The sequence below is a fragment of the Palaemon carinicauda genome, chromosome 34, assembly GCF_036898095.1.
Source record: "Palaemon carinicauda isolate YSFRI2023 chromosome 34, ASM3689809v2, whole genome shotgun sequence".
Lineage (NCBI taxonomy): Eukaryota > Metazoa > Arthropoda > Malacostraca > Decapoda > Palaemonidae > Palaemon > Palaemon carinicauda.
In genome coordinates, this window is record NC_090758.1 from 41,198,215 (window position 1) to 41,221,399 (window position 23,185).

At 32.2% G+C, this 23,185-nt stretch overlaps 1 protein-coding gene across 1 annotated transcript in view; it reads left to right on the forward strand.

Moving 5' to 3' along the window:
- The window catches only part of LOC137626844 (uncharacterized), a 39,994-nt gene extending 28,609 nt beyond the window's left edge, over positions 1 to 11,385 (forward strand). Inside the window, exons 2-4 of the mRNA XM_068357830.1 lie at positions 7,348 to 9,804; positions 10,396 to 10,538; positions 11,312 to 11,385. Of these exons, the coding sequence (XP_068213931.1) occupies positions 7,349 to 9,804; positions 10,396 to 10,538; positions 11,312 to 11,385 (2,673 nt within the window). The 5' untranslated portion in view covers position 7,348. The remainder of the gene's footprint in view (positions 1 to 7,347; positions 9,805 to 10,395; positions 10,539 to 11,311) is intronic.
- The last annotated feature ends 11,800 nt before the right edge of the window (positions 11,386 to 23,185 follow it).

Here is a 23,185-nt window from a genome sequence, read left to right on the forward strand (position 1 = left end):
TGACAAGATACCCTGAAGCCATACCCGTTCGGAACATCAGTCCCCAAAAAATCTCTGAGAAGATACTAGATTTTTTCACTAAGTCTAGTATTCCAGAAATAATTCAAAGTGACTGATGAACAAATTTAACGTCAAAATTATTTCAGGACAGTGAAACTGTTGGATGTGAATCAACAACTATAAACTACTTATCATCTGGAGACCAGAGGTGCAAAAGAGATGTTTCATCAAACTTAGAAAAGTTTGTTAACAAAGTTCTGCAACAAAACGGGGAATAAATGGGATATCGGAATACCGTAGATGTTATTTGATGAACGTAGCGCTTATCAAGAAAGAATGGGATGGACCTAAAATGGAATGGTATTTGGACGAGAAGTATGATGACTGATTAAAATGTTAGCAGAAAAATGGACAGACGGACAGGAAACGTATGGAGAATATGTTAAGAATTTGAGGACAAGGATTGGCGAGAGAAGGAAAGTCTTCCTATAAAACCTTATAACAAATCACGAGAAAGTGCAGAAAAGGTTTCATATGACAAGGAGGAGAGACAGTTTTCAGTAGGACAACAGGTATTGATTTTCTTGCCGATAAGGAGATTCCCACCCACCAACAAGTTCCAAGAACCATTAAAGATTTTGGGGACGATCAATGACCTAACCTACGTTACAGGAATCCCAGGAAGTAGGAAAAGACAAAGGAGAGTACATGTTTGCCGATAGAAACACCACCTAAGCAAAAACGAGACTGAAGCTTTGGAAGTGTGTATGGCAAAAACCATACCGTCCACGGAAGACTACGACGGATGTAAGTTAGGGGCCATAAGTAATGTTAGTAATTCTTCTATCATTCAGAACCTGGAAGAGAAACTAATTCATTTGAATCAGGAGTAACAAGACGAATTAAGCCGATTAATCAGAAGTTTCCATAAAATACACCTCAAAAAAATAAAAGGACCATTTGAAGAACGTGAGTATTGACTATTACCGTATCACTGAGAAGCCCTGAGAAAGGGAATGGACTATTTGTTACAAAACAGATTAGCTGAATAAAGTTCTAGACCTTACAGTTCTCCATACTTGTTAGTGAAAAAACTGGACTTATTTTTTAGGATGTGTACAAACTACCGAAAGTTTATTTTGACCAGTGTAGCCGATAATTTTCCATTGCTGCTCATTGACCACTTACTCGATAATAAGGACAAGTAAGGTTCGTCTCCAAGATTGACTTGTTAAAATGCTATTATCGAACTCCTTTGGACGAAAATGCAAAATTTTTATCAGCCTTTATAACCCTATTTGGGTTATATATATACACCGTCATGCCTTTTGGCCTAATGAACAGCCCCGCTGCTTTTCAACGAGTAGTGGATAACCTTTTAGTATTGAAAGAAGGAACAGGCATATATCTCGACGATATTGTAGTATATTCATCGACCTAGGAAGAACATCTCTGAATCCTGAAGAAGGTATTTAAAAAGCTCTGAGGAGCACACTTGCCGATTAACCTGGAGAAGAGTGAATTTGAAAAGGAGACAGTTTGGTACTTGGGATTAGAAATAGGAAGAAGACTAATCAATCCGGTAGCCTCTAATGTCGAAAAATTTGGGAAGCATCAACCCCCCCCCATCCCCCCCCCCCCATCAGGAAGCAATTAAAACATATTTTAGGGATGGTAGGATTCTACCGACGTTTCTGCCCGACATTTTCGGCTATAGTAGCCCCTTTGATAGATATGACTATCCCCAAGAAAAAATTTGTATAGACCAGCTAGTGGCAGGAATCCCTCTACAAGATAAGGCCCTCATTAACTTTGTAACCGATACTGCAAGCACCTGATATCAACAAGTAATTCCTTATCCAAGCGAATACGTTGGATAATGGGACCGGAAATGTCTTATTGCAAGAAGACGAGGAAGAAATTCTTCATCCTTTTTATTTTATGTCGTCAAAGCTGAAGAATCATCAGCCAGCCTACTTGACAGTTGAAAAGGAACTGCTAGTGTTAGTCGCAAAGATAAAAAAGTTTAAGGTTTATGTGCATCGACAACAGAATGAGGAGATTGCGGTCTACTCGGATCATAATCCTTCAATTTTCTTTAAGAAGATGAAAAATAATCAAGGATTAACTAGTATGATATTAATGTGAAGCATATATCAAGTAAAGATAACTTGGTTACCGGTTGTTTATCTCGGACGTAATCGATAGATTCAGGCCTGGAATAGAAATCTTTTATGAGAAGAGCTATTTTACGAAGCTGGTCTAGCTTAGAGTAAATAATTCATTCATGTATTTTATTTATTTCCTTTGAGTATTCAAGAGGTCAATAGCCAACTCATAAGGTGAATTCTCTTATGAAGGAATAAGTTTGGTATTTAAATTATATAAGAATTTCGTCGTTTATATCACTGTAGTCTTCAATCATGACAGTATAAGTAAATTTACTCTATTTTTGAAAATTATCTTTTTATATCACGTATTTTCTTTTATCACCAAGTCTCACATAATTTGATTAAGACTGTTATATGACCCTAAGAGGTATGAATGAGGTCTTGTGTAATTTTTCTATGGAGGTATTGTGTCATGTTTGTGAGAAAATAAGCAATTCTTATATTTGCCATGTGTTTTGGAAGGTTCTCAAAAAACCCAGTGTAAGTTTTTTATCGTTTTTTACTTCCGAGAACAGTAGGTGGGCGAAGCTGTTGAGTGAGAAATTTGCCTTGAAATCAAGGTTTGTCCCCCTGAATTTTTAACTAGGTAGTAACTTTGCCGTCACTAGGCACCTGACACAAGCCACGGGAATTATCTATTTAGAACAATCTAGAAAATACTAGGTTAATATATGTGTTTCCCAGGTATGTGTAGGGCAGAAGATAATCAGCCTATCCCGTGAAGGAGTCAGTATCTTCTCTCTCAAGTTCCTCGAGAGTTTCCTCTCCAGGGTGATTGTATGCCCAACATATGTTGTGTGTTGTGTGTCAAAATATTTCTGTATCTTTGCCAGGAATTTTAAATTCATTGTGTTGTGGTGAGTTCTGTTAATGTGTAAATTTTTTTGCTTGACCTCGGGAGATTTAAAGAAAAGATTGAAATATATTAATTTTTGCTTAACTTTTTGTGAGATAAACTCGTAGGTTTATCAGCTACTTTATGTAATTTCTTTGAGAGTTTATATATATATATATATATATATATATATATATATATATATATATATATATATATATATATATATATATATTTGTATAATATTATAAGGTTTGATTAGTGTAGGGAAAATAGAGTAGTTTAGCAATGATTTATTTTATATTTCATTATTACATTGAAAAGAGGTTAGCCAGCTCTTAAGATTGGTTCTTTAGGTATAGACGTAATTCTATTACGTTAATTAGGAAAGACTATCATCAAAAATTTCATTGTATACTTCATTAAAGTTAGTAATATTATTATTTTTATCATTATTATTATTATTATTATTATTATTATTATTATTATTATTATTATTATTATTATTATTATTATTATTATTATTATTATCATTTATTATTATTATTATTTTTTTTTTTATCATTATTATTATTATTATTATTATTATTAGTATTAGTATTATTATTATTATTATTATTAATTTTATTTTCTAAGCTACAGCCCTATTTGGAAAGGCAGGATGCTATAAGCCAAGGGGCTCCTAAAGGGATAATAGCCCAGTGAAGAAAGGAAACAACGAAAAATAAAATATTCAAAATACAATAACATTAAAATAAATATCTTCTATATATATACTACAACAAACTTTAACAAAACATGAAAAAGAGCAAAAAGATAGAATAGTGTGTTTGAGTGTACCCCTGAGCAAGAGAACTCCAACCAAAGACAATGGAAGATCATGGTACAGAGGCAATGGCACTACCCAAGACTAAAAAACAATGGTTAAATTTTGGAGTGTCCTTTTCCTAGAAGAACTCCTTACCATAGCTACTGTAGAGAGTCTCCTCTCTCCTTACTTAGAAGAAAGTGGCCACTGAAAAATTATAGTGCAGTAACCCATTAAGTGAAGTAGAATTTTTAACATTTATGTAATCTCAGAGTTGTCAGGTGTATCAGGAGAGAGAAAAATATGTAAAGAATAAGCCCGACTATCCGGTGTATGTGTAGGCAAAGATAAAATGAGCCGTAACTAGAGGGAAGAATCCAAGGTAGATGTAAATTAATGAAATGATTACGAATTAACATTTTATTTCAATTTTTTTTTTACAAAGTCTTACGTAAACGGTTTAAGAGTGTTATGTGAATATATGAAATATGAATAGGTCTTATGTGATATTCTTTTATATTTTTATGAGGTATTGTGTCATGTTTGTCAGAGAATACGCCATAAGCGACGTGTTTTGGAAATTTCTGAAAAACCCAGTGATAGGATGTTATTTTTTTTTATAATTCAGGGACAAAGGGTGGGTGGAACTAGCTGAGCTGACAGAGAGTCACCTCACTATGTTTGATAGTAGCCAAGGAAACCCAGGTTTTGTTTCCTTTTGTGTGAGAAAGAGTTTGAGAGGACAATACTTGGTAGTTTTGACCTCTTTGCTCATTCCCCCACGCTTCCCAGTTCTCCAGGAAGTTTCTGGAAGTAGCTAAGTTTTATATATAAAGGCAACCCCAATGGTTAGATATATAAATAGATATTCCTAACCTTAAGAAAGCCACCATCCTCTCTCTCGCTCTCGCACGCAGCTTAGTGTATTATTTTAAGTGTTCAGTGAGAAATCTATGTTTTGTTTTCACTAATATTTATAATCATAGTGAGTACTTATAAAAATTCTCAGAGAGTTTTTGTAAACGGGCCTATAGAAAGGTTAGGTATTTTTACTGTGGACTGGTTATATATTTTTCGTTAGGTGTCAAACTTAAATATTGTATTCAGATTTAAGGTTAAGTGAAACAGGTGACTATAATTTTCATAAGTGTTATTTCTCTTTCTTAGTCAAAGGTATATTCAGATTTAACATTTTCATGTCAAGAAAATATATAATTTTCAGAGAGTGACATTTTAGTCTTAATATCAGTTTTGTTGTGACTTGATATTTCGACTGATTTATTTGCTTATTGTGAATTCTTTCGAAGTCTTGTAATTTATACAGAAACAAATTTATATTTGTAAAGATTGTATCATTACTTTCACCATTGTTTGTAATTGTATTCCTCACATCCTATTATGAACTGAAGTTAGACCTATTTGAATATTCATAATAATAATTAGCCAATTTTCTTTTAAGTGTACTTAAGATATCTTTGGATATTCAGAGATTTATATATTGCTTCCTGGGAATTATTTATCTATTTCAGAGGTTATGTAATTATATTTTATAATGTAATAGTTTTAATGTAAATTCAAACAAGTGAGTTTCAAATTCGAGAGGTTGATCAACTGGTCAGTCGTGATATATATAATATTATATATTTGGTTCCCAGTCACTACCCACAGTATAACATATATTTTGGTTCCCAGACCAGGGAGCCATAATCATGCAATCTATTTTTGGTGCCCAGACCTAGGAGCCATCACCGTATAATCTCTCTCTCTCTCTCTCTCTCTCTCTCTCTCTCTCTCTCTCTCTCTCTCTCTCTCTCTCTATATATATATATATATATATATATATAATATATATATATATATATATATATATATATATATATATATATATATATATATAAATTCAGTATTTGTATATATATATATATATAAATATATATATATATATATATATATATATATATATATATATATATATATATATATATATATATATATATATATATATATATTCAGTATTTGTATATATATATATATATATATATATATATATATATATATATATATATATTCAGTATTTGTATATATATATATATATATATATATATATATATATATATATATATATATATTCAGTATTTGCATATATATATATATATATATATATATATACAGTACATTATTGTTATCATTATTATTGTTATCATTACTTGCTAAGCTACAACCATAGTTGGAAAAGCAGGATGTTATAAGCCCAGGGGCTCCAACAGGGAAAATACCTCAGTGAAGAAAGGAAACAGAAAAAAAATAAAATATTTTAAGAAGAGCAACAAGACTATATAAACTATAAAATACTTCAACAAACAAAGAGGAAAAGAAATAACATAGAATAGTGTGCCCAAGTGTACCATCAAGCAAGAGAACTCTAACCAAAAAGACAGTGGAATACCATGGTACAGAGTCTATGGCACTACCCATGATTAGAAAGCAATGGTATGATATTGGAGTGATCTTCTCCTAGCAGAGATTCTTACCATAGCAAAAGATTCTCTTCTAACCTTAAAAAGAGAAAAGTTTCCATTGAACTATTACAGTGAAGTTAGAAGAATTGTTTGGTAATCTAAGTGTTCTCCGGTGTATGAAGACAGACTACTGAGTGTGCGTGCGTGTAGGCAAATGGAAAATGAACCATAACCGGAGAGAGGGATCCAATGTAGTACTGTCTGGCTAATCAAAAAACCCAATAACTCTCTGGTGGAAGTATGTCAACTGGTGGCTAGTGCCCTGTTCAACCTAAAAAAATATAATTAAAGATAATCTAAATAGAATAGTGTGCCCAAGTGTACCCTCAACCAAGAGAACTGTAACCCAAAAGGGAGGTTGGAGTGCACTGTTTTTTTTGCTCGATTTCTTTTGATATATATATATATATATATATATATATATATATATATATATATATATATATATATATATATATATATATATTTATATATAAATGCGTATATATATGATTTATATATTTATATATATTTATATTTGTACATATATATATATATATATATATATATATATATATATATGTATGTATACATACATATATATATGTATATATATATATATATATATATATATATATATATATATATATATATATATATATATATATATATATATATATATATATATAAATATATATGTATATATATGATATAAATATATTTATATACATTTATATATACATATATATATATATATATATATATATATGTATATATATATATATATATATATATATATATATATATATATATATATATATATGTGTGTGTGTGTGTGTGTGTGTGTGTGTTTGTGTGTGTGTGTATACATGTTTTTATAACATTTGATATTTTAAGATAAGAGGAAAAAATATTTGAGGAAGAAATTTAGCTTTTTCATAAAGCAGGGAAAATTAATTGAAACTCTATTCACATTTTGAATTACAATTTATTTCATACCTAATCATTCTATTTTTCTTTTTTACTTTGTTACAGGATGACTCATGTATTCAATGAATCTGACCGGTATAAGATCAGACTATGGAAGATCTCCGATGAGGTTATAAGTCCCTTGTTGAGGCTGTTTCTCAACTGGGGAAACCCAGATTGGGATCAGAAAATAAAATTCTTAACTTACCTGGAGAACAAAAAGGTAGAGATGAATAAACTAAAGAAGAAGCTCTATCCAGATCAGCTTAAGACGTTGCAAAAGTATCCCACAGATGTTGCTAAGTGGGATATAACCCTTATTTGTCTCCTTTTGAAACATTGTAAAGGAGTATTTGCTGGAAAAGATGACATCGCATGGTCATCAGGAAGCGGTAAAGAGCCAGAATGTCTTATCACATATTTAAAAGACATAAGAAACACCATAGCTCATGAAGCTCTCAATCTAAATCAGAACGATTTCTTCGACAAAATTGAGGAAATCCGTACACTAATGGAGAGAGCACTTTGCAGTGTTGTCAAAATATGTTCACATGTCAGCCAAACAGAGATTGATGCAAATATTGCTAATTTCAACAAAAAGCTCAATGAAATAAGAGAGGCAAACATTTCGCCAAAGACCTTTGATGAGTACAAGAAGGAATTGTTCTTCTCTGAACAGATAGCATTGATAAAGAATAAAGGTGTTCCATTCTTGAAAGATGTCTTGAATCGAAATATAACTATAAATCCACTGTCCTTAATAGTGAAAGGAGATGGAAGGCAGTTGCCAGTGAATGAAATATTCACAGAAATACAAATGAATCAGGATGGAGAGAATAAGGAGGTTTTACTGGAGGACATAATAGATGTAGCCTCGGGTTCTGACGCTGGAAGTTTTATTTTGCTCAAAGGACATGCAGGAATGGGCAAGAGCACTCTAGTGAAAAAGATAACATCTGATTGGGCCAACCAAAGACCCTCCATCAAAGGCCTCAGCAACTTTCATCTGCTCTTTTATGCAGAATTAAGAGATATTATTAATACATTTGATAGGCTTATTGAATTCTCTTTGGGAGAAGAAGTTCATCGCTCATTCAAGGATGGAGACCTTGTTAAAGCTGTCTTAGGACAAAAAACTCTGGTCATCTTAGATGGCTACGATGAGCTCAATAAGAGTTCATCTGGCCTTTTCGACCATATTCTTTTTCTCAACAAACTCTACAGCCAATTAACTCTTATTGTTACGACCAGACCTGAAGCTGAAGAGAAACTGAATGCTCATCTGTATTCCAGAGCTCTGAATGCTGTTCATCTTCGGCTTGTAGGAATTAAAGCCAGCCGAAGAGAAGAGTTTGTAACCAAATACTTCTTGAGTCTACCCAAAGATTCCCCAGTTTTACAAGAGCTAGATAAACTATTAGAATTCCTTAAGAAAACTGAACACAAAATGAGCATAGTGTGGGAAGTCACTTATAATCTCTGTCTCCTCACAATTCTTTGGATGTTCAAACCAGATGATGTAAACAGAATCACAACTGAGGCTGAGCTCTATTGGCAGATTTTCCTTCTTATCATCTCCAAATTAGAGGAGCGTTTGCAGAGGAACCCATCTACGTGTGACTTAGAATTAAGTGTCTTGCGACAGAAAATAAATATATTTCTGGGGGAACTCTCTTGGGAATCTCTCAAAGGATTGAAAGATGATTTTATAAATCTTCCCCATTCGGTCTATCAAAGATTGACTGATCTATGTCATCTTTTGCGAGTACCAATAGAAGAGCTGGCTGGAGCCTTCCTAAAGAAAGTCACCTCCTTCAACAACTCCTATTACACTTTCCCTCATAAGGGTTTCATGGAGTTCATGGGAGGTTACAACATCCGCAAACAAGTAACCAGGTCACCAAGGCAAATGTGGAGTGAGGAATTATCTAAGACACGTATTCCACCACATATTCAGGAAAAAATGCTTTCAAGTGTTGTCTCAGAAAAAAGATGGAAGAGAAGAGTGACAAATATTCTGAAAGAGCTGCATGGTGGCTTTCTACCTGACTCTCTGGAGAAATATCAAAACCTACTTATCCAGACACTAAGCATTTTCCACGTGGGTGAAGTGGAGGTGCCACTGGCAACCAAGATTGAGACCCTGGTGCTCCTGAAGGAGTCAGGATTGAGGGACAAAGACTCCTTCCTGAAGGTCATGCACAACATAAAGTGCAATGACAAGGTTGCACGTTGGATAGCGCAGAGGTTTCGCTTGATTGATAGCTACACTAGAATCACTGACTCATCATTCGAGTCTTACATCACCCTCCTTGCAGCCACTGATCCTCCTCTCAAAAACAGAGATGAAATTAGAATTTTTATAGACCTCGAAGAAACTATCTCCGGCTTCGAGGTACTATCCAAACATCTCTTGCGACACCAGGTATACCCAAGAGAAATATCCCTTCTGCACAGCTTTGAGAAAAATGAATCACTTAATACAGAAGAAACAGAGTCGATCAAAAGTCTATTCAGCAAAGAGTAAGTTTTGCCTTTACCTTTGATTTTCTGACAGTTACTTTGAATATCAGCCTACTTGTTAACTAGTATCATCAAATATCTTTATGAAAACAATATTGATACATGAACACACGTATATATATATATATATATATATATATATATATATATATATATATATATATATATATATATATATATATATATATATATATATATATATATATATATATTAAGCCTACTTTTAAAGAGAAATGAAGACAGACATGAATAATTAGGCTACAGACTTTGCCACAATCCTCAACATGAATCTCATAGTCTATATCCTTTATATTACCAGTATCATCATCATCTTCATCATCACTGTCATCATGAGATTCATTATATATGAACAACATAAAAAAGTCTCAAATGTACTTTCCTTCTCATTTATAGTTAATATTAATTTCGATATTCCACGAAATTATTCATTTTTACTTTTCATTTTTATCATCATCATCATCATCATCATCATCATTATCATTGTCATCTTAATCATCATCATCAATCAACTTGATAAAATTCCCGATCGAATCTAATAACTATTGTTTTCTTTTCTTCTCTTTGGAACAGTTGTGAGAAATACAGAGGCATCTGGAACCCAACGTTTGAAATCCCTCCAAATGTGAAGGAACTGCGAGTGAGGCTTCCGGACCAAGTCAGCCTCGACGCCTTCTGTCGATGTTTACAAAAGACAAAAGAGATTCGATATTTAGGTGAGTTATAAATGAAGGATGACAGATTCTCTGTCTTCCTTTCCTCTGAGGGACTTTATAATATCTCGCCTTCTTCTCCTTATCCCATTCCTGTCATTCGTTCTGTTAATATCGTTATTGTCATTATTTTTATTATTGTAACTAATATTATTATCATTATTGTTGTATGAATTTAGAACATTATATTCGAGGCTCAATCAATTTTTTTTTTCTTAAATAGGACAATATTGTTTTCATCTGATTTGAAGTAATTTAAAAGATTTCGATGCTAAGTTTTCATTTATTTCTTTTTCTATATAAAAAGGAAATGATTCAGTTTAAAGGTGACATCACTACATCACTATAGTCACTATTGATTTCACAAATAATGATATTAATGATGGTGACAGTAATGAATAGTAATGATCATGATGGTAATGAAGTGGAAACTAGAATCGGGAACAGTGATAGTCTCTCAAGGCTACACCTGACTCCGCCTCCTTTCTGCGCTGATTGATTCTCTACAAAAATGTGGGCGGAGTCATTTGACCTCAAGAACCAATCACCGATAGGGACGTGAAAAGGTTTCTCTCGACCAATAATATTGCAAGAGTTCCATAAAGCTGGGTTGTTATTGGCTGAATTTCTCCATACAGTGCTAATGCGAGTGTATCATGAGGAGACCGATGTCATCCCACACACCCATTTACTCCTGCACGCACACATCAACCATCAACCATTAAAGGACCTTGCCATAAGATTTTTCTTCTTTTCTTTCTTCTTCTTCCCAACAGATCCTTCACTTCAATCTCCTTTCCTCGGTGTTCCAAGAAGAGGAGGAGTCCTCGGGATTTACTCCTCCCAATAGTGAACTCCTTGAAGGGAGTCAGGGTGACACACTCCATCCGTTTCCCAGAAGATGAAAGACCAGATGACGAGGAGATGGATCTTATGGCAGAGAAATCCACCGGATGTGGAGATGTTCAATGGTGAGTTTGCTTCTTCTTTTTCTTCTCCTTCTTCATCTGTATTATACGATTTTTATCTCTCCTCTCTCTCTCTCTCTCTCTCTCTCTCTCTCTCTCTCTCTCTCTCACTCTCTCTTAACATTACTCTTAAGCCTTTCAGCAGACCATAAGCCTAAAAAAGTAATCTATAATATTAGGTCTGGTAACTTTTTATATCATAGGTCTAATTTTTCACGGTATTAATCGTATTTAGGCGGCTCTCTCTCTCTCTCTCTCTCTCTCTCTCTCTCTCTCTCTCTCTCTCTCTCTCTCTCTCTCTCTCCTTTAAGCAGACCATGGGCCTAAAAAACTGATTTATTCTATAAAATTGGGTATTTTTTTATATCATAATTCTAATTATTGATGGTCATCACGCTCTCTCTCTCTCTCTCTCTCTCTCTCTCTCTCTCTCTCTCTCTCTCTCTCTCTCTCTCTACCAAACGCTCTGAACCTTTCAGAAGGTGATGACCCTAAATAACTAATCTTTATTCATTATGAGCCAAGTTCCAAAACTATTTTTCTTCTGGTTTTGGTCTATGATTTGTTTTTTATTAGTTTTTTCTTTTCCTCATTCGATCACTTGATATTCCTTTGTATCTTCATTAATGGAATCAGAGACATTTCCAGAGAATGTCATTGTGTGGATGATAGAGAGGTGTTGATGTGTAGAGCAATTTGCACCTCATTAGTATCTTCACTTATTCATATTATTCTGCTCATTATCATTTGATTAGAATATCTGATCATGTTTGTTTGAATATCAGTATTTATGGTTCCCTTCAATTCTTTCCTCACTTTCTTCAATTCTCGTCATATTCATCTTCTCCTTTCTTTCAGTATCATTATTATTTCTTTCTATTTAGAATAAAGATTTCCTCATCATATCCTATGCCATTTTTCGTTAGATTATTTTTGCTGAGTCATTGCAAAAAACCCAAAGTCTATTTCATAATGTTTTTTTCTTCGTTGCTCGGTAGGGTGGCTGATGCACAGATGTTCCTTGATATCATCACTGCACTACTTGCATCTATGTTAGAGACAGTAGAAAATGAACCCTGAGGCGTCAACTAAAAAGAAAGAGAAGAAGTTCAATATCATCTGACCCTTTAGTGTTGAAGCAAATGTCTCGAAATATTAATCACCAAATTCTAATTCATAATCTGTCACTAAATGATTCAGGTTTAACCGACTTCTTATAATGATTAGATAACTTTTAGATCATTGAGGTCATTTCTTGATTGGAATGGGATATATATATATATATATATATATATATATATATATATATATATATATATATATATATATATATATATATATATATATATATATATATATATATATTTTAATTGTTAGGGAACAGTTAAATCTTTTCACAGAAATCTATTGTTTTTGAAAACTTTTATTATGTTCATTCTACTGTTTGTTCTCCTCTCTTATATCTATTTTGAAAACTTTTCTTTTTTGTTATCATTCATATACAATTAATATTTTCAATTACCTTAGTAGTGTTTGACTTATATCATGATATATTCTTATCAAAATATTGCAAATCTTGAATGTGTTAAGATTCACTCTAAACATTGTCTATTATCTATTCATGAAAACAAAATCTATTTAAGTGATCTTGACGGAGATGGTTGAGGTGATGGTAGGTAATATGTAATAGTGAAGCTCACCATAAATAAATCTGTGAATAATAAAAATTGTGTTTTCATCACCTTTCAATTTTTATTCATTTTATACTAATCTACATTAATAATGTCATATGATATGTCCCTAATATTCCCTTAAAGTTCTGGACGGAATCTGTAGAGCAAAAGCTCTTCAGGAAAAAGTTCTCTCTCTCTCTCTCTCTCTCTCTCTCTCTCTCTCTCTCTCTCTCTCTCTCTCTCTCTCTCTCTCTCTCTCTCTCTCTCTCTCTTGGGAGGTGGACATAGACAATATCCTTACGAAGTCCTTCAAAGGGACAACACCAGGCAATAAAAGAAAAAAAAATAATCTCAATAACAGTCTGACAGGTGAGTTCTTTGTGTAATGTCTTGTTCTATATATGATTAGTTATAACATTGAAGTAAACTTATCAGAAGTAAATCTTTCTCTGTGAACTTATATATTGAAATGGATCTGCTTTGCTGATCAGGATTAATATCATCAATGTTAATAAATTTATTTCTCCATTGAATGATCAAAGTAAAGGAACATCAAACTAAGCTGTTTATTGTAGAGATTCTGTCTTTTGTAAAACACTTGCAGTTTGTAATGCCCTCATATATTGATGCTATTTTCAATTGCAGATCAGATGAACTGGTAGAACAAAAGACTGACTGACTGACTGACTGACTGACTGGTGCACAGGGAGATTGTTCATCGTCATCTGCTGGACCTAAGAAAAGCTGATATGTTAGACCAGCATCTGTCAGACCCATTGAGTCAACATCTGATCAGAAGAGAAGGAACACAGAGCTGAAGGATATTGGAGAAGAGAAAAATAGGATGATGTAGGGTTTTAAGGTAAGAATTTTGAGTTATTTTTTCTTAATGAATTGCATGGAATGGATATGATAAGGAGTTACTACTTTTGAAGAATTGAATGAAATGAGTAATATTTGTAGTTACAACTCCTAATAAAATGAACAGAAAAAGTAATATTTCGAGTTGATATTTCAAATACATTTATTGAAAAGAGTAACGTTAACATTCATTACTTTTATTCATAAAGGAATATCAAATTTGATTATGTTAGAATTATCTTTTTCTTTATATCCACGTGAAACAGGCAAAAGTAGAATACATCGGGTTTATCTCTCTTCTTCTCATGCAGACAAAGAGAAAGAATGGAAGGAGGAACACAAGTATCATTATGACCAAATGTCTACAATAATTGCAGATGGTGTTTTTTTCTTTTTTTATTATTATTATTTATTAGCTACTTTTCACAATGAGAAGTAAACATTGTTTCTGGGTTTTCAGACAATTCATTATCATTTTTAGATATTAATAGCTATAGGTAACTATATATAATAATATAAAGGTATTGCATTTATTTTATCAATTTAGCATTGATCCTTAAGCTACAGGTAGTTATAAGTTTTGTTTTCCGGAGTATATTTTTGTATGTTTGTATATTCTCCTTTTAGTGCTTGCATCAGCTAGTCCTTCCTCGCAAAGTCCTGAGCTACACCTAACCCAGGGTTTCAGAGGTAAAGGAAAGCTGAAAGATACGACCCTTTATTATCCGTCCCTTAAATTGCAATTTTATACCCACCGTGAGAAGTCTCTATCTTTGGGATTATTCACTTGCAGGTTCACATCTGGTTTTCTCTGCGGACAAGATATATTTCTCTCCTTGAGATAAGAGACGAGGAAATCTTCTTCCCAACAAATCATTCTGAATCCGCTTGAGTGATCATTGCAGCCTCTTGGTTGATCAGAACTCGAAGGAACTCAATTGATCAGTAGTTTGGTCACCGTCTTAAGGTAAGTGTCATCGGTGCTTAACCCTTGATCAACAGACAAGTGAAGTGACCCAAGTAATGGATTAATGGTTGAGGTAATACATTAAAGGGATTATTCAATAAGCTGTACAAAATTCATAGCATTTGAAGGAATTAGTCTATAATGATACAAAAAAATGGTGACATCTGAACATATAAACAAATAATAATAATAATAATAATAATAATAATAATAAAAAAAAATAATAATAATAATAATAATAATAATAATAATAATAATAATAATAATAATAATAATAATAATAATGATAATAATAATAATAATAATAATAAACACGAGAAAAAAGAAGGTTTCATATGAATTATTATGTTGAAGAAGAGTTTTAACTCTTTTGTTTTTTGCTATCTTATCTTTTAATCTTTTCAACTGGTTTTGTTCTGTCCTGAATCCTTTATGTAATGTTGGCTCATAAAAATGACAGAATATGGTTTGATATTGAATGTAATAGAAAAACATCAACATATGAGAGGATAAATAATTTCATACTATCTCAAAAAGAGTATTTTTTTTCTATTTTCTTCCCTTCTATCGTAGTTTTTTTTCTTTAATTAAGCTTTTGGCTTTGATTGAAACATTCTCTCTCTCTGTAAGTAGTAACAGCCTGTATCTCCTCATACAGTGTGGCACAGCCAAGTCCTCAGCCATCAAATCAGCAAAGCAGCTGAATCACATTAAGAGTAGTAATGTGTCATTTGGTGACACCCCCATTGTTTTAAGTGTCACCTGAGCTGTAGCCCCAAATCAATTAGATCTGTGATGGGTGTGAATGTCATAACCCAAGCTGTAGCTGCATCAATATATGTCTCTGTTGCTGCTCAAGATTCTGATAAGTAAACAAGTATTTTTTTTCCCTGAAATGTAGTACCTACTATGTTTATTTCATTCACTGCACATACACTCATTCCATGATAAAATGAGTTAATGTGTAAAGATATAAAACTGACCTTCGTATCTGCAAATTTGCCCACAGTAAGTGTACAGAATTGATTATTTTCAACATTAACTTGCAACAATAGCCTTTATGAGAAATATATTGATGTGGTTGACAAAACTGTAAATTAATCTTGTATCTAACATTCATGTATTTAACTTTTTCTTCCTAAAGTGGAATATAAAATAAGTGAACCCTTGAAGCATACCCCTCATGGAGATGGTAGCCCAAAGTACACGATGAACAGTGAACTTAGTTATTTTACCATTTTTTAAATATTATCATTTAATTCTAAGGAATAAAGAAAATGCACTTTGGTACTAAACTGTCACATCACTGTACATTTCACCACCTTTTCCAGTCTCTTTTTCCCTCCACTTGTACACGCACACTTTCAACAAAAGTTCCCGTTCTATCATGTATCACTCCATAGAGTCGTCTTAGTGATTTCATTTCCACATGGCACATTATTAACTGCTCGTCCCTACATCCAGTCCATCATCCAAAGATGTGCCCTCCTCTTTTCATGGTAAACATATTTGTTAAACATCTCTTAGAACCCTTATAAAAACCTTCCTAAATTCCATAAGCTTTGATTCATTCTCAAAAATCAACCTTCTCATCATAACATATGTTTCTTCCCACAAGAATCTGATCCAAAGAGAGAAAACTGTACAATAGTACAATTTCAGATCCTGATAACTGGCTGCAGTTGAAATAAAGGCAAAAAATACCAAGGTTTATAGTGCCCCAGGAAGCCCCTGCAGTATGAGGATCTCCACCTGCCCACTGGTCTCCTCAACCTTCCAGCTCTATCTATGCCACATGACCCTTATTCCACGAACAATACTACTCGCAGTGGTCATTGTGGGTGCTATCTCAATCCAAAGTATCATTGATTTGCTTCTTCTCTTTCACCAAGTGAAATTTATTACTCTGAAAAATATTATAGATAAAAAAAAAATATCATATTTCTGCGTACTACCAGAAAACCAGAACATTGTCCTTTACCGTTTTGCTTTTTTTGTCAGAATTTCTTTGTTATATATTTATGGCTTATTAGGAATTATATATTTTTTTTATATATATATTTATGCCCCTCATGAAATGTATTTGTATGTCATATATTATAGTTATGTCCTTCAACAAAATAGTATTTTTCTTTAACACATAATGATATCACTGTCCATATAATGTAATATTTTCTTTATACAGTTCTGAATATCGGTTTACGGCATACTTAGACTGTACTATTTAGGTATATAGACTATATATTTGGTAACCGTGTTGAATACTTTTGTTAATATATAATCGTATATACTATCTATATCATTACTTGAATTCTGATTGTTAATTAATGCATATCAGTGACCACGATATGCATTAGTTTTAATATATATTCCATGCTATCTGGGAATATTATTTTGTTGATTTATATTCATATAAACACCCTGGATTGTATTTTTCTTTGTAATAATATGAACAATTAATGCTCTGCGCCTGATTACGTAGCTCTATATAAATTTTTGCTGAGAGATATAAATTTTACTGATAATATTATATTTTGATACAATAAATTCACCCCTAATAATAACTGCGTTTAATGTAAACCTTCTATGATAACCATAAGGACAATACTTGAAAGCAGTATACCGGTGGTAAGGGTACTTTGTTGTCTTTGTTGTTTCCTTGTTATTTCTCCTCAACAGATCTGAGTTGATTTCACAGAGAAATGTAACGTTATTGCAACGGACGATGTCCCAATGTGATGGTCACGTGATGTTGACTATTTAAATGTGTTTGCTAATTGAGAAGTCACACTTCATTTTTTGCCTCGGTAAAGCAATTTCCAAGAAAGATCAGAATTTCTTTTCGCAGGAATACATTCCTAATTCCAACTAATAAATTTCCAGATCTAATCTCTAAATTTATGAATCATGTATTTTCTCCGATATCTTTATAATTTGACCTTTAGCCCATGACCTCATTTTTTTTTTTTTTTTTTTTTTTTTTTTTTTTTTTTTTTTTTTTTTTTAATCAATACATGTACAGCACGACTAATTTTTCAGTGCAAAATGGCCTACTTGGTCCCAGCGTCGATCCACATGACTCAAAGTCTATCTGAAAGTCAAAAGGACTCTAGCTTCTTGAGAAATCTAGCACTTTGGTTCATTGAGGCCCTTCACAAAGTGAAAGGCAATGTAAAACAACAACAACAACAACAAAAGCAATACGTTCTACAGATTTCAAAGAAGCAAATCCCTGTCCGTATTGCTGAATTACAATTGGTAATAATACTGACACATCTCTTTCCTAATTAGGATAATGATGATTACTGGTAGGAATAAATACAATACAAAACTTTCTAGTAACCTAGAAAGTCTCAGGGTCTTGTGGGCTGCAGGTGGCCCATGCCTGGATTATTGGATGAAAAGACCCAAAAAACTTTCACCCTTTATTGTGATATAAATAAATATATTGATGTATATTAAGAAAAGAAAAACTCAAAGTATTTTTCGTCGATAATTTACTAAAAACTCAAATATGATGATTACTTATAAATATAGAATCTTCTTCACATGACTGGCTGACAACGGGAAGACCCCTGTTTACATTGAGAGTTGGCTCTTGACCACCATTTCTAAAAACATTGAAGACACACCTGTTATGAAAACAACAACAACAACAACAACAACCACAACAACAACAATAAGAAAAACTAAAACAAAAACTCCAACATATTAACATTTTTGAAATCACTCTCAAACGCTAAAACTGATTTCTAAACGTTCAGCATATCATTGAACACAGACAGCTCTTACAATAACTACATATCGATGTAGTGGATTCAAGTAATAGTTACTGTAATGGTTCAGGCACTAACATTTTGAACAGATATAAGCTAATTAAGTTACGGAGAGAGGATGAGACACTGTCTCGAATTTCAGAAAGTGAGTTGGACGATGATCCAGATAATGTTTGTAAGGAAAGCTTTTGTTTAAAAGACGAAATTTTGTGGCGTTATGCTCGCCCCAAGTCAGTTAGCAAAGAGAGTAGAGAAGATTACATTCAGAATTTAGAGAATTACAAGGAGAATTTAAGGAAAGCTTGGAAATTAGCGATAGAAACTAAAAGAAGATACGATCTTAATGCAAAGGAGAGAAATTTTACGTGTGGAAGATAAAGTCTTAGTATTAATTCAGAAAGAAGGTCTCTCATTATCCTAAAAATTCGAAGGTCCTCTTCCTATTTTTGGAAAAAAAGGGGCAATTTGAATTACTTAATTGATATGAGTAGACGTAGAACTAAGTGGCTGAACATAAACTTGCTAAAGAGATACAACGAACGCCCAGTATCAGCAATAACTGTGTCGCAGCGAGAAATTAGTTTTGAGAAAAACTCTGATATGCTTAAAAATTTCAAGTAATTTACTTCTTGTTTAGAAGAAAAAAAACAGAGTGAATTATATGATGTTTTTCTAAATTATCCAGAAACTGTTAGTGATAAATTAGGTTTAACTAATCTTGTAGAACATGATACTGAGTTACAGGAAACTAAACCCATTAGGCAAAGTTCATATCGTTTGAGTACAGAGAAGGCAAATTCAGTACGAAAAGAAATTAAGTATATGTTAGATAATGATTTGATCGTTCCTAGCAAGAGTAAATGCTGTTCTTCGATAGTTATTATTATTATTATTATTATTATTATTGTTATTATTATTATTATTATTATTATTATTACTTGCTAGGCTACAAACCTAGTTGGAAAAGCAAGATGCTATAAGCCCAGAGGCCCCAACAGGGAAAATAGCCAAGCGAGGAAAGGAAACAAGGAAAAATTATATATTTTAAGAACAAGGTCATTTAAATAAATATTTCCTATATAAATTATGAAAACTTGAATAAAACAAAAGGAAGAGAAACGAGATAAAATAGTTTGCGCGAGTGTACCCTCAAGGAAGAGAACTCTAACCCAAGACAATGAAAGACCATGGTACAGAGGCTATGGCACTACCTAAGACTAGAGAACAAAGGTTTGATTTTGAAGTGTCCTCCTCCTAGAAGAGCTGCTTACCATAGGTAGTCTCTTCTACCCTTACCAAGAGGAAAGTAGCCACAGGACAATTACAGTGCAGTAGTTAAACCCCTTGGGTGAAGAAGAATTGTTTGGTAATCTCAGTGTTGTCAGGTGTATGAGGACAGAGGAGAATCTGTAAAGAATAGGCCAGACTATTCCGTGTATGTGTAGGCAAAGGAAAAGTGAACCGTAACTAGAGAGAAGAATCCAATGCAGTACTGTCTGGCCAGTCAAAATACCCCATAACTCTCTAGCGGTGGTATCTCCACAAGTGGCTGGTAAAAAAGGAAGATGGATCAGATAGGTTGTACATTGATTTCCGAAAAGTAAACTGTTACTAAGCAAAGTAATTTTTCACTTCCCACGAACGACGATTGCTTAGATAGGATCAGGAATGCTAAATTCATCTCCAAGCTTGATTTGCCCAAAGGTTATTGGTAAGTACTGTACCTTTACCAAACTAATATAGTCATTTATTTTATGACCACGTGGGTGCAAAAAAAGAAAAGTATGTTACGAATGTAGAGGCTAGAGAATGTATAAATTGTCCAACTATAGTTTCCTTATTATAAATGGATATTTTTATAAGAAAATCAGGCGAGTTTTTCATAAACTATCCGTAGCAACAAGTTTACTTATAAAAGTATTTGAGATTTAATCTATTCATTACATCATATGAATAGAAAGTTATAACCCTGTACAGATTACTCGAGTAACAATCATCAGCATAGTTAAGGTGGGCGGGACGAGTTTGGGACAGCGCTGCCAAATGGAATTTCCTTGTGTGGAGAATAACTTAATACTTTACAGAATAAAACCCCTGAATGATTATTAGGTATATGAAAAATGGTGTTTGACTATGTTGTAATATGATGTTATTTTCATCATCGTAATCAACATAAACAAAACAAATAACGAAAAAGAAAATTGTCATACATCTGCCTTCACCAACGTCTGACTGACTGTGCAGCGTCTTGTACCTGCGAATTTGTGTTGTTGATAAGGGCGATCCAGAGTTGAAATTACTTATAAAATAAACCTTATCACAATTTCCTTAGTGAATATATGCATGTCAGTAAAGCTGTTCCCCGGCTCAGTATATGGTAAATGAATTGCTTTTTAATCTGGAATGTAAACTCTCAGGATGGATGCAAATGTATTCAAATAATTATTTTGAAACAAACTTTGATCGATAAAGATCTTTATTTAGTGTCCAAAAGTGAGAAAAGTTTATTGGATGAAAATATATGACTACGTTATTGTTGACAAATTATTCTAAAACGTTATTTGTGTTAACAAAATGACATAGTGAAGACTTAAACATGTGTATATAATGATTTCATTATAATTTAATCATTGAGATTATAATGATTTTAATTCAACTCATCAATTTGATATCTGATAATGAACATTGGCTTAATTTCGCAATGACGATCCATTGCCTGAAAGCATAAAATAATGGAATTCTTTTGATGATTGCATTTCCATTTTTGCCAATAAACTGATAGTAAATGGCTTTTTTTATATCAATTAAAATTTCATTTAATTGGCTGATCCAAACGATTGTCTAGGAATTAAGAAAGGTCTTTCAAGACTATCCTTTTTTATAGATAACAGTTGTGAAAAAAGTATCTTTTATATAAGTAAAAGTATCCCAGTTCTTTCAATCCCTATGGAGTTTTTACTGTTATTTAGTTATTTGTGAATCAGTTGATAGAAGAAAACTTTTATCAGACATATTGAAAACCACAAAGCAAAAGTATGAATTTTTTCGGATATACAGTATTATTAACCACAAAATAATTCATATTCTTAACACACATGGAAAAAAACCAATAAAGATTTTGATTTCATCAAACCTATTGAATCATTGGATTTTTATGAAAGATATTGGAAAACTGAAAAACATATTCATATTCTACCAAACATATTGAAAGCCACTAAATCAAATTTTGATTATTCTCAGATATATTGACAACAAAACCAGATTTTGTGAAGGTTCAAATCACATATAAAACAATTTAGATGAAAAACCACGTGTAGATACACACACAAATATATATATATATATATATATATATTTATATATATATATATATATATATATATATACAGTATATATACATATATATATATACACATATACATATATTTGAAATAAGAAATAGTATATTTCTGTGATGCTACTTATCAAAATTATTCCCACAATCTCAGCCTTAATTCATAAACACCAAACAGTTATAGTACTGTTATTAACAAAAACCTCCTTCACATGCATTCCTTCATTCATAGTGAAGAAAACATTTTCACATTCACGCAAACATTGATTTTATCGAAACAGAAAAGGGAATGAAATTAGAGATTTTACATGTCATGTTTATGATAGAGTGTTTCTGCAGATCAGTTTAAAGATTTGAAAGGGAAAAAGTATAAATATGAGTTTGTATGTATACAGTATATAGATAGAATATTTGACAAATATATAATTGTATAGATGTATGCTTACTTACATACATGTATTTATACATACATGCAGACTTTATATTCAGAAGAACTATGGGTGGTTATTTTATATATACTGTAGATTTTACCTCTCTCTCTCTCTCTCTCTCTCTCTCTCTCTCTCTCTCTCTCTTCAAATATGTAAGAAAATATTCTTTTTGATTGAATGATTTACTAATAAAGTGTTAAAAGAACTCCTTAATAATTCATAGTTGGCTGCACCTTCCTTTTTTTTCTTTTCTTTTCAAAAAAAATATAATAAAAAACATTTTACTAGTGACGTGGCCTTTACTTAAGATGGTGTTATCCAATTAAGTTTTAGCAAATGTAACTCCATATTGTAAGAAAATAGTATCTAAAATTTAATCTCCCCTATCATTTTTTCATTGAAAAATAAAAAATCCGTTTTGAAAAAAATATCTTTGAAATTAATTTGTTCTATGATGATTTTCTTTTTATGTAACATAATTTTTTTCACCTTTAATGTAATTTTTATCAGAATATTCAGTAGGAAAACCGACGTCTAATAAACATTGAATTATTCTTTTTTTTTTTTTAGGTGGTGGGAGGAAATAAATGAAATTCTCATACAGATATACTATAATTAGAAACAAGAGTCAGAGTCATGT